General features: G+C 33.1%; 1 protein-coding gene across 1 annotated transcript in view; it reads left to right on the top strand.

The window, feature by feature from the left end:
* rdgC (retinal degeneration C) overlaps positions 1-12,054 on the top strand; it is a 350,015-nt gene that overhangs the window by 127,609 nt on the left and 210,352 nt on the right. The window contains exon 3 of the mRNA XM_085959019.1: positions 3,466-3,921. Within this exon, the coding sequence (XP_085815145.1) occupies positions 3,687-3,921 (235 nt within the window). The 5' untranslated portion in view covers positions 3,466-3,686. The remainder of the gene's footprint in view (positions 1-3,465; positions 3,922-12,054) is intronic.

Below are 12,054 nucleotides of genomic sequence, written 5' to 3'. Positions count from 1 at the left end.
TTCTCCAGTGGTTAAGCTACAACATACAGCCGTAGCGCATAAATTGACAAATGATAAATAAAGTAGGGAGTAAGATCATGCTAACGCGCGTGTTTGAACATGTTTAAGGAATGTCCAGGATCATGCTTTGAAAATAGCATAAAAGCTCAATTTTGACGTACGTTGAGCATGTGGGGTGTTAAACTCAAAAATTCAATTTAAATCCTGAGGTAAAAATTCCAATTCATGCATGCAGACGTTTGTTCTTTCTAAAATTAAATATTCTTGTATGTCAATAAACGCGCTTCTAAATACGACTATCACCTCATTGAAAAACTGATAAATCCCTTTTTTGGTAAGCATCGGTAAATGTGATTGATATATTGAAAATGTACGTAAAAGTATGGTTAATTGTGTGCGACAATGATATCTATATGAAAAGTATTAAAAAACATTTAAATATGTTACCGTTTTTTTTTATAAAAATCCATAAATCTTGTTTATAATTTAGTTTTTAAACATGTAATGCCTTTGGAAGGACCTTTTATTATCCCTGAAGCGTGTTCTTCAACCAATGTGTTCTTTCAGTATTAACAACGTATATATCAGAAATAATTACAAGATAAAAAGAACGTACCACATTTTAAATACCTCGCTTTTAAATTTTCTGTTGAATCATATGAAGTTGACAATTCTATGTATTAATGATTTATGACAAATAAGGCAATTGTCAACAAATATTTTTTTTGCTATTTTGCAACAAACAAACAAAATAAATATAGAATACTGAAATGTCATTTTGATTTCCATAGTAACGCACGTATATATTAATAATTTCGTTGCTAGGACCACCCCCTTAGGAACCAATAATAGTGGATTAGATTACGGATTTCGTCCAAAATAACTTTTCATACAAAACAGAATTAACTGAAAATGAATTCAATTCTAATTAAAGATTGCTAAAAGTATTAAAAGAATGCATTGGCATCGTGTTCTGGAATATTCTAAAAGTTTCAAATATCTAGCTAGTCGGACAGTTGGTTAAAAATCGATTGCAAGATTTGTACTGAACAAACAACCACCGGACAAACAAGAATACGATCTGAGAAAAACGTAGTAAAATATTTATAAACAAGAGTTCCAAAAAGAGTAAAGCAAAGAAGTGTGAAGAGATTTTAGTTGCACATAATGCACAGCGATCGAAAATGATATAATTCGGTGAAGAAATTCATGAAAATATTAAATATATTTATTAGCCGTCAATACTTCGGCGTAAGGCTAAGCAAGAACATATAAATAAAATAAAATGGCTGCAAAATGTCCACCGGATTGATAACAATTAAATGTAACGGAAGTATTGGTAAATAGAAGACTAGCAACCGAAAAGAGAAGAGACAGCAAGGAGACGCCTTCATCTAACAGTGGATGAAGAATTGCTGAGGTGATAATCATAATAAATTATTGGCACAACAACTACATTTGGCTTTTGGGTGTCTACAGAAAATGTCTCCATTCCTCTATGTCTGTTGCTAGCTACATCCTTCTACCTTAGCCTCAGAGGTACCGTGTCTCTTTCTGAAAAATCTAATTCTTAGTTTTCTTTCCGTTCTATTGAAGAAGAGCTTCATAGGCGCGTGGGTATCTTCCATGCTTGATAAAAATGACCTTCCCAATGGCATTTATGTAAATTGCATATAGTTTGCCGTCTACCTCGCATATATCTTTATGAAACTACTTTTTTCAGAAATCGAATTCATTTAGCACCAAAAATTCAGATATAAAGCGGAAATATATAATCCGTTTTGTATTTTTATTTAAAACTATATATACTATCTGATTATGCCACACGATATTCTCTCTTTTTCCTATTTTTCCAACGTAGTTCACACGTCATTTCCATATTTATAAACCCTTATTTTACGTGAGCGTCTATTTTATCAGAAGTTTTCCTTGAGGATGTCCTTTGGGATTCGGAATCGTGACTTTTTACGTTTTTTTTTCTTTCATTCTATGCATCGGACAGATAGTAACCCACCTCAAATATTTTATCTAAAAGGATTTTATCTATAAGCGTCTTAGAATGTGACGCGAGTCATTTTGTTATCCCTATAATATCAGCTCATGTTTTTGGTTAAACCTATATTGTTGCAGTATTAAAAATAGCTTATTCTGTTTCACATTATTATGTTAGGCTTCAGCGTTTTAATATTTAAATTTATGTAAAGCTAAATTTATTCATTCTTTTTAAGACTTTTTTCTCAAAAAGCTTTGGTATACAAATATAGTACCTAATATCAAAAATTATAATTTGGTTATAAGCTGCGATGCTATATTATCATCAATAATGATTGTTGCTCGATCAATGATCAAAAAAATACGCGTGTTTCGTGCAGTATTTCAGATAGTAACGCTCCAATTTTATTAAGTTCAATAAGAACATTAATGTAATAATGGATTTACTGGCAGCAAAACTGTGTATTTTAAACTATCGTGACAATAACTGTTTATACGTAAAAGTGCTGACTTTCTCTCCACTCTCATTATTCAAGAATAAGCGAGACGCGATGTTGTCATTTTATGGTACTATTTGACAGGTCGTAAAAATCGGTTAAGCTCAAAATAAGTCTCTCCGCGTGTAGTTCGTTTTTTTTTTGCCGGCAGGTTTGCCACTATCGTTCTACTACGCAGGCGCAGATCGAAAAAATCCTAGCTGTCGCATGAAAATTCAGAAGCTTTCGAATTTTTTTATTCATGCATGCAATCTAGCAACTGCAGGATAATACATGTTCACACGTACATTTTTTTGTTATGGTCGCGATAATACGTACTGTCAGCAGTAAATCCATGCACATGTAAATGGGGTAAAATATTGATTGATAGGTACGATTTTACAATTAAGAGCACCTACCAGAATTTTATATAAATTATATGACGATTATTTTTAAATAACTTACATACCTACCTACTTTTTATGTATTTGTCTTATATTCTTATAGTTTTTATTACGTGTTTTGTAAGTGTTTTATATATACATGAATTTGATCTCAATAATATACGGCCATACACATTTCCGATACAACATAATTTATCACAGTAAAGTTTGATACGGCCAAGTGCATAATATTGTTATATAACTATTTTTTTTTATTCAACGAATAATTTACAAGATTTAAGAATGTAACATTCTAATTAATGAACATACATCATTTTGAAAACACTTATGAGAAAAAATATAATAAAACCAATAGAAAAAATCTTTCCGAAAAAAGAAAGTAAGGGATGTCTTACCTTTTCAAAATAATTAATGTGCATAATATTATGTATAAATTTCCGGATACGGTTTTTATCTAAGTAAATTTAATACCTTACATACTTATTGCATTTTTTTATTTATAATATCACATAATTAAATAAGTTTTAAACTTAGTCTTAAAATATTTTATTTCTCAGGATAAAGACTAAATAAAGTATAATATTTTTTATTAGAGTATGCGAAGGATCTTGATTTAGGTAGTATTGGTAAAAGTTTCTTACTTTGTAAGCACAGTGGATATTTAGAAACTTGTGAATCTCACAAAAGTTGAAGTGTTTAATACAGCAAAGTTAATCAATAAAGTGAATAATTAAAACTAACGTGGTAAAAGGTCACCAGAATACGGAAACAGACGCCTAAAAGCGGTGGGCGCTCCGCCCCCGCTGGTGGCGCGATGGAGTGCGGTAGTTGCGGCTGCGTTAGCCTCAGAAACGCCCGAAGATCTCTCTCTGGTGAAGACTCTTCGTCATGCAGGAGTTCCGAGCTAGAGCAGGAACCTGGGCGTGGGGCGCCGTTCTTAGCGCGGAAGGCCCAGGCTGACGGAGGAGGTATTCTGAGCATCTTCAACCCGAGGAATCTGCTACGGTACTGGCGTAAAGATGACCTCAGCATGACCAAAGTGGAGAGAAGTAAGTGAATATTTTTAATTATTTCTTTAGTTTTTATTAAACTAAATTATTATAACGTGGTTTCTGTTTTTTCTCGGTCGTCTCGTTGACTTTGAGACTTCGGTGATATTGACTGTCAGAAGACATTTTTGTGTATATCAAATTATTTATTTCTTGAAAAGTTATAACGTCACCTTACTATTAAAACCTCGTAAGTCTGTTTGGTAAGAATGTTGAGGGGAAGGAAAAAACGTAATAAAAACAATATTTTAAATACCGTTCTGATACATGAATCTGCTAACACTGGTTGTGAAATACGAGGTTTTAATTCCATGTTTGAAACCACGAGACCTACGAGTTTTTTTTTTAAATTTGTCAATAGATGGACAGCATACTTGTTTAGAGAACCGAGGTTTTGATATGATGTAAAATGTTTTTTTGTTTAAATTTTGTCTAAGCAACTTAATTTTTCCATAATATCGGACTTACGATGTTTTAATAGTTAGGTGACGATAAGCAATAATTATAATTCTATTGTAACATGTAATTACCAAGTGGTTAGCGACCTACTTTAATGAATACAATGCGTAGTTTTAATTTAAAAACAATATGATAATAATGGATAATTAAGTGCTACTTTTAATAGTTACATTAACTTAAAGTCTTTATCATTTTGAATTGTTTGAATGAAAAATACTGAGCATTAATGTAATGATCATACTTTTCTCAATGAAAAACGTACGGGCAATTTTCTTGTATTACTCTATTTCGTGCGCTTGGTTTTCATTGTTATCCTTCAACTAATCTATTGCACGTTCACACATATATAAAAGAGCGGCATATAACTCATAGAAAGCTCGGAGTATAAGCTTCGCGGGTAAGCTTAACAAGTGGCAGGTATTCTTTTTAAAAACAATAACAAAGAGTCGCATCAATCATGCCCGCGAACGAACCTTTGTTGCAACTTATATACAATGGACGTCCGCTACTACAGTAGACTGATAATAAAGTTCAGCAAGTTTGCCATGCAAGACTGAGGTGAGAGATCGATTTTGGCTTTTTAAAGTTCATATCTGTTTTTTTTCGGCGGTATTCACTTCTCGGTAAATACGGTTTATTGTTAGGGTGTTCTACTTTTTATGGCCTCATGTAAATGCCAAAATTAACGGTTATTCGTGCGCGATAAACGACGTGAGTGGCACTTATATGGCACCAAATTATAAACGCGATGAAATATGCCAAAATAATAGGTGAAGGACTCGTTCGGTGATTATGTTCAAGCCAACCGCATTAATCTGTATTTAGGAATTATCAATTGGATTTTTTTCAAGATTTTTTTAATAAAATATGGCATGATTTTCCATAGAGTGGGTTCCAAATTCTATGATCGGTGAGGTCAGAATACACCTGTATAATTATCTCAAGTTTGGGAATTTTTAATATTATTTTTACTACTAATATTGCATTACTATTTTTTGTCTGCTATAGACATTAACAATATGAACGGAAAATTTGATAGTTAGATAGATAGGTAATTAAATGGTTTAATAGACTGCTTAAATATTGTTTCATTACTACTAAATTACTGTTATTTGGCGGCATGACCCTTTGTAATTAAAAAAGGGGTAGTCTGCCCCAAACTTTATCAGGTTTTCGTAATTTTAATTCATTAAATAAGGTTTAAAAAATGAGACACCCATTTGTCACATTCAGTCCAGTGGTCGCCATACGTTATGAATTCAATTTATGATACTGTCCATGTGATACGTTTTCTCACAGCGTCCGTTGCATCGAAGGTTTTCTCATACAGCAGTGTGTTGTAACACTTGTAACCACTGTTGGAGTTAGTGGTTCCTATCTACGCATTGTCTAAGATATTGTATGTATCTGCATCACGGCCCCCACATCCTGAAGCGGGCCCCCAGGCTAGGATCTTTGACGGGCCCCCTATCTATCGTTAAATATATATATTATACACTAAATACAGATATATATATAGTGTTTTTTGTATATTTGAATTCATCTATTTGAATAATGGATTTATCGAGTATCGATACACAATCAAAAATTGTATCGTACAACCACATAATTTAAAATAATACTAATATTGAAGATAAATAGCCCGCAGGCGACTTTTTTTTCTATTCGATAGAATTTGTGATGTGTGTTTAAATCACTTATCTGGTCGATTCGCCACGCCGGGCCCTTCCTGAGCCCGGGCCTCTAGGCTATAGTTCTGTCAGCCACCCCTTTGTGGGGGCCATGATCTACATTCATTTTTGTATTTGACAATAATTCACATGTATTGTATATTTACATGTATTGAATTGATCATTCATAAAATACGATAGTATTTACCAGTATTCGATATTGTTATTGAATTACGGATTGCTATGTTTTGACTGGTAATACAATACCAGGAAAAGTTTATTGGTTTTTTTTTTAAAATTAAATTTGAATATAAAGTTGTAAATTAAATTGTCTACTATCATTATGTACGATGTAAGATAGTGAAAATTATGCTTTAAAATGACAATAAAAAAAATGTTCGCTTCGAGGCAAACCATATGGGTATAGGTACACAAAAGTGGAGGTTATATTACCGGACTTTAAATATGATATTATTGCGCGCAAACCGAGATCCTTTGTGGCGCGAAATTGCGAATTCCGATAACAGTCGTGAAAAATATTGCGTACCTATAGTTTGAATGCAAATTGATAAATAATTACCAGTCCGTAATTCAAAAAAAGTAAATAGTTAATTAATACGAAATAAATTTCCAATCGAAAATTTTCATTTACCCCAAATAGCTTACCGCATTCGATTTGAAGTATTAAGGTATTATGTACTATCAATACTATTGGAACATGCAATTTTGCGCCACGGTCTAGCTGTAAGAGCATTTGCGCCGAACTGACGGACGCAAGGATTATTGATATGTTTACCTACCAATATGAAATTTGGTTATTAATGTCTATCATTTTTTTTAAATGTGTGTGAATACTACACTGATTATTTATTTTTACTTAAATAATAACTATCAATCAAAATGTGATACTCTTTAATAATAATAATAATAAATGAATTCCTTACTCTTTTCTATTATTACCTCGTGGCTGAAGATTGCGGCCACACTGAAATTAAGCAATATTTTGTTCGAACAACACGCCTCACCTCACGGTCCTCTTTTTTTTTCAAAGTAGCGTGAAGACTCTGTTTCAGTATACGGGTACAAAAAACACTTCATGTCAATAAAGATAAATGACGGTAGAACAAGTCAGGATTCTTTTTTATTTTCTAAACTCTTTCTTTAAGGTGATTCATCAGTGAAACGGCAAATAATTTTCAACCATAGGCGCGACGAAATTTTGCACTCGCTCCCATTCGGAGAGAGAATGTAGAGCTGGAAACACGTCATTTTGCTTCGTGATGGCGACGGCCGTAATAATTCTTAAATCGTGTAAAGATGACTTAAAAAGTTACCCATTTACTTTAAAAAGAAAACATGTCAATGAATATATTATTATTGTTACTGATAAAACAATAAACAGAACATTAAATGGACACATGTTGGATTTATAAGACAAATTATATTTGGTTTGACATGCCTCATTTGCACCCGCGACCCGCAATCCGCGCATCGCCTGGCGACGATCTTTTTAGACCGTGTCTCAACTGAGGTATGGCCTTAAGCAACACAATGCATGGTTACTACATCAGTCCCGGGCAGCTTCGTTTCAGGACAAGGAAATGTGGCACTAAAACCTTTTCGTTCTGACACATTTATAGCGTCGTGGAAGGCAGTCGTACACAAATGGTGGCTGCATAAACATGGTGGGTGGAGATGGGGTAACTCAATTCAATACCACCATTAAACTTGATCACTTCTTGAACCCACTTGAGCACGCTGACATTCTCCCTCTTATTGGCCTTACCTGGATTGATGATGTGAGATGGAGTGATGAGTGGTACGAAGAGCGTAGGATGAAGACTCGTAGTAGTTGCTGGCGAAGATGGCGAGTTTATATCAGAATTGAGAAGAACAGTTTACAAAGGTACAGTAAAGTCAATAATTTAAGATATAAACACTAGTGAGATATGTATACCGAGGTTTCGCGATACTGAGTGACTGATATGGAGTTATAGTTACACAATCAAGATAAAAGTGGAGTGGGATCAATCGTGATAGATTATTTTATTACATTTTTCACGATTGAATAATGCTGACACTGAGTATCCCATGCATTCGGTGAGAAATGTATATAATATTTTCGTATGCCTTGTTCTTACAGGACTCATTGATCGCCGGAAGTCATTGAAGGCTTGATTGGTTTGTTCTATGCATTTCCAAAAAAAATATGAAATATTTTACACAAACACTATTACTTCTAAGGCATCAATTCTGGGTTCATGATTTGACAGTAGATTTAACACCGTGCAAAAACATGAAGAAAACTAATGTTAGATAAGTATACATAGTAAGTATACAAGTTATATATAGTATGATTTGAATTGTCTACATTTCATTTTATTATGCCTCAAAATAATAGCATTTTTTGGGGTAAAAATAAAATATGACTAGAGTAACTATACTACAAAGTTGTAAATACAAAGCAAAGTTCTAAGCATCTTGAAAATATCTCAAGCCTCTTTTAAATTTATTACTTTCCAATACGTAATTTTGATGCAAAATATTAATTTATTTAGACAAGGCGTTATTGATCGCACAATATTTTTCAGTTCAATATCTACAAAAGGTAAATAAATCAATTCAGTGGGGCAGGCTCTCAAAATATTATTAAAATGTTATCTCACGTAATTTGTCAATATAAGCGATGGCTACTGCTGAAGAAATGCGGGTCTCTGGTCTTGAAAAATCATAAATAAATTTCAAAGGAAATAAAGCATGTCAGTTTTGGATGAAAATATCAATAGCACTTCAATAGATTGTTTGCTAGAGAAATATTGTCAGTACCGTTTGATACACGCAGCTAAAATTCGATTGATATTATTATATCAATAATTTGATCAATAATGTGATAATATTTTATCACAGTGAAAGGCGTGCATCTCATTAAAATAAATTGGTTGCGCTTTTTGCAGTGGACTGTAATTTGAAGATGCTGGTGGATTACGGATCTAGGGGGGGGGGGGGTTTAAACAGGATGCCAGACACTGACCTTTTATGTTGAGAGCGCTGGCGCGCGCTGGAGCTGATTTGGTGTTCGCACACTAACGCATGGTTCGGTTCACGGTTCGGAATGTTATGAATTTTTGAATAAATGATGATGATAAGTTTAGGATGGATGATAGACGCGATGTTTAGTCAAATCATATCAGTTTTAACGCAACGAATGTCGAACAGATGCGTTCTGGATGAGTCACCCTGTGGTTAACGTGGCATCGGTCGTATCGTATCAGATAGAGCGTGATAAGAGTCTTAGCTTTAACACGCCTAGGCGCGTCGGCTGTCTTGAAGTAACTAACTGTAACATAATCATAGTCGCCTGGTCTTGTGATAATATCTGAGGATTTATGATAGGTGGAAAAAGCGACCATAAATGACCCAACTATAAGTGCTTGTATATTGTTATTTAAAATGTATTTATTTAAAAAAAATTGAAATATACTTATTTTGAATTTGGTAGCCATTGTCGACGCGAGATCCTACCCTTATCCACACTCTGATTACCTGTAAATTTGTGTATTCTTATTTGAACATTTAAGCCTGATCAAAAAAAAACCGTGTTTATCAACAAATGAATTGATGGTTGGTTTACGTGTAAAATAAATGATTATTTCGATCTAAAATGAATTGAATTAAAAAAAAACTCTCCCGTATTTATTATTTATAAAAGTTTGTCCAATACTACTGAAATATGTTATTTGAATTTACGTGGAATTAGTGATATTGATGTTTCAATCAGCAAATACCATATTTATTATTATATTCACATGAGAGATTGGAACGTAAATAATATAGGTACCCTCTCGTTTATTTTGCCTTCACACTCACTATCGATTCTATGTTGGTACCTACCTAAGCTGTGTTGTCGGTAGCGATGACTCCTTAGTGGTTATTTTATTGTTTGCCTTAAAAATTCCAAATAGAAATAAATTTAACATTTGCCTTGATTTTAACCGAAGTATGTTTAGTGCTAGAAATAATTCAAATCGACATTTTATCTGTCAGTACCTACGTATATTTAAATTATTGCGTACAGTGACATCTTCCTGATCCTAACGGAATCAGAATTATTACAGCATAATATTAATTATAATTATTATTATTGAGAATGAAAAAATATGGAACACTGCGGTGACCTCACATAAAAAACTGCCTCTGGATGCAGTGATTCCCAACCTTTTTAAAATTTAAACCTTCAAATATTTTGTATAATTTCGAGGAACCTCTAATTGATTGACATATTATTTAATAAATGATATTGGAACTCTGTTGTTAAGCGAAAGAAAGAAGGTAAATATTATTATGACTAGGTATTTAAATATATTTTTGTAAATATGAAAAAAATATACTTATTATATTATAATATAAATTTATTGGCAAATTCAAATACAAAATGTAAATATATACAACATATGTAAAAACGCATATATGTTGATATTTATTAATAGTTATATTATAATACTGTTGAAGGTTGTCCTATTACAATACTGCCGAGGCGGAAAAACGTATTTACATTTCACTAGTCACTATAATGACAGTTACGCTGTTCCATTGCAGTGTCATCGTTAAAATGTCAATTTATTTTCTATTTGCGTAAAGCGTACATTGAACTGGCGGCCTGAATCACAAAATTAAACCTGTATTCATTAGAGATCTATTTATGCAATACAAATAATGTTATTAGCATTTGGACCTATTTGTTGTTACCTACATAATTTTATGTAGGAATGCTTCCTGATTAATACACTTTAAAAAGTTGAAAGTATTTAACATCTACTTATCATAGATATTAATTTATTTATTGGCCATCAATGTGTAGGTTCTGCGAATCCCGGGAATGTCAAATTCATTCGTTGTTTTTTTCAGTGTGTGTGTTGAGCCTAATTAGTTGAGCAAGTAGCTAGCATCCATTTCTCGTAAAAACAATAATCTGTTAATACAACCTTCGTGGAGGCCGGTATGTGCATCTATTCATTACATAAGACTGCTATCAATCGGCAATATGTTTTTATGTTTATATCGAATTATTATAATTGATATAATAAGTTAGTCGTCTAAGCTCTACACAAACAATACTGTCTATCTTGCTCTAATATTTAGCATACCCAAGAGAGGTGCTGTTAAAAAATAGCACTTATTGTAACAATTACAACTAACATATAATTGTTACAATAAGTGCTAATACTTTGATACGAAACTACTCTCAATAGCTGCCGATATCGCCCGTTAGCAGTCTTGTGTATAGAATAGATGCGACGATCTTTTTAGGATCAAATATGGTGATATAATGAATATTATGTTATTATTAAAAGCCTAAAGCGCAAAGTGTTCAACTAGTGTGTGCTTCCCGTGATCACATATGCGTGTGAAACATGGACCCTAAGTAAAAGAGAAATCCAGAAAATTGGAGTAGCACAACGTGGTATGGAGAGGTGCATGCTGGGCATAACGCGAAAGGACAAAAAGAGGAATGAGTGGATAAGGAAGCAGACAAGGGTTTGCGATGTAATGGAGTTTATTAAAAGCCTTAAATGGAGATGAGCTGAACACATAGCTCGAATAAGAGACAATCGTTGGACATATCTAGTCATCCAGTGGTATCCAAGAAATACAAAACGTCCGAAAGGTAGATCGATGAAATGATAAAGTTCTGCAGAAGTACGTGGCAACGCAATGCACAGGACTGAGAAAAGTGGGAGCAGCTTGAAGAGGCCTTCATCCAGCGGTGGATATAATCAGGCTGATGATGATGAATTAAATTACCATTCAAGTACTTTGTAATTATTTTAAAGCAAAATCTTTTGTGATATTTTCCGATTTAAAAAGATTTTCATATTCTTCATTATTTATGTAGGATGTAGTATGTAAATATAAAAAAATATAGATTAGGCCGAGTATTATAATTAGAGAGACGCATAAAATGTTAATTATAATAATTGTCATAAGTAATTAGTTTCTTGCGGTG

The sequence above is a fragment of the Rhyacophila brunnea genome, unplaced genomic scaffold (genome assembly GCF_057557595.1).
Source record: "Rhyacophila brunnea isolate RB1 unplaced genomic scaffold, BYU_Rbru_1.0 scaffold_8, whole genome shotgun sequence".
Classification (NCBI taxonomy): domain Eukaryota; kingdom Metazoa; phylum Arthropoda; class Insecta; order Trichoptera; family Rhyacophilidae; genus Rhyacophila; species Rhyacophila brunnea.
The sequence above is the reverse complement of the archived record's forward strand: the minus strand, read 5'-3'. Positions and strand labels throughout refer to the sequence as shown.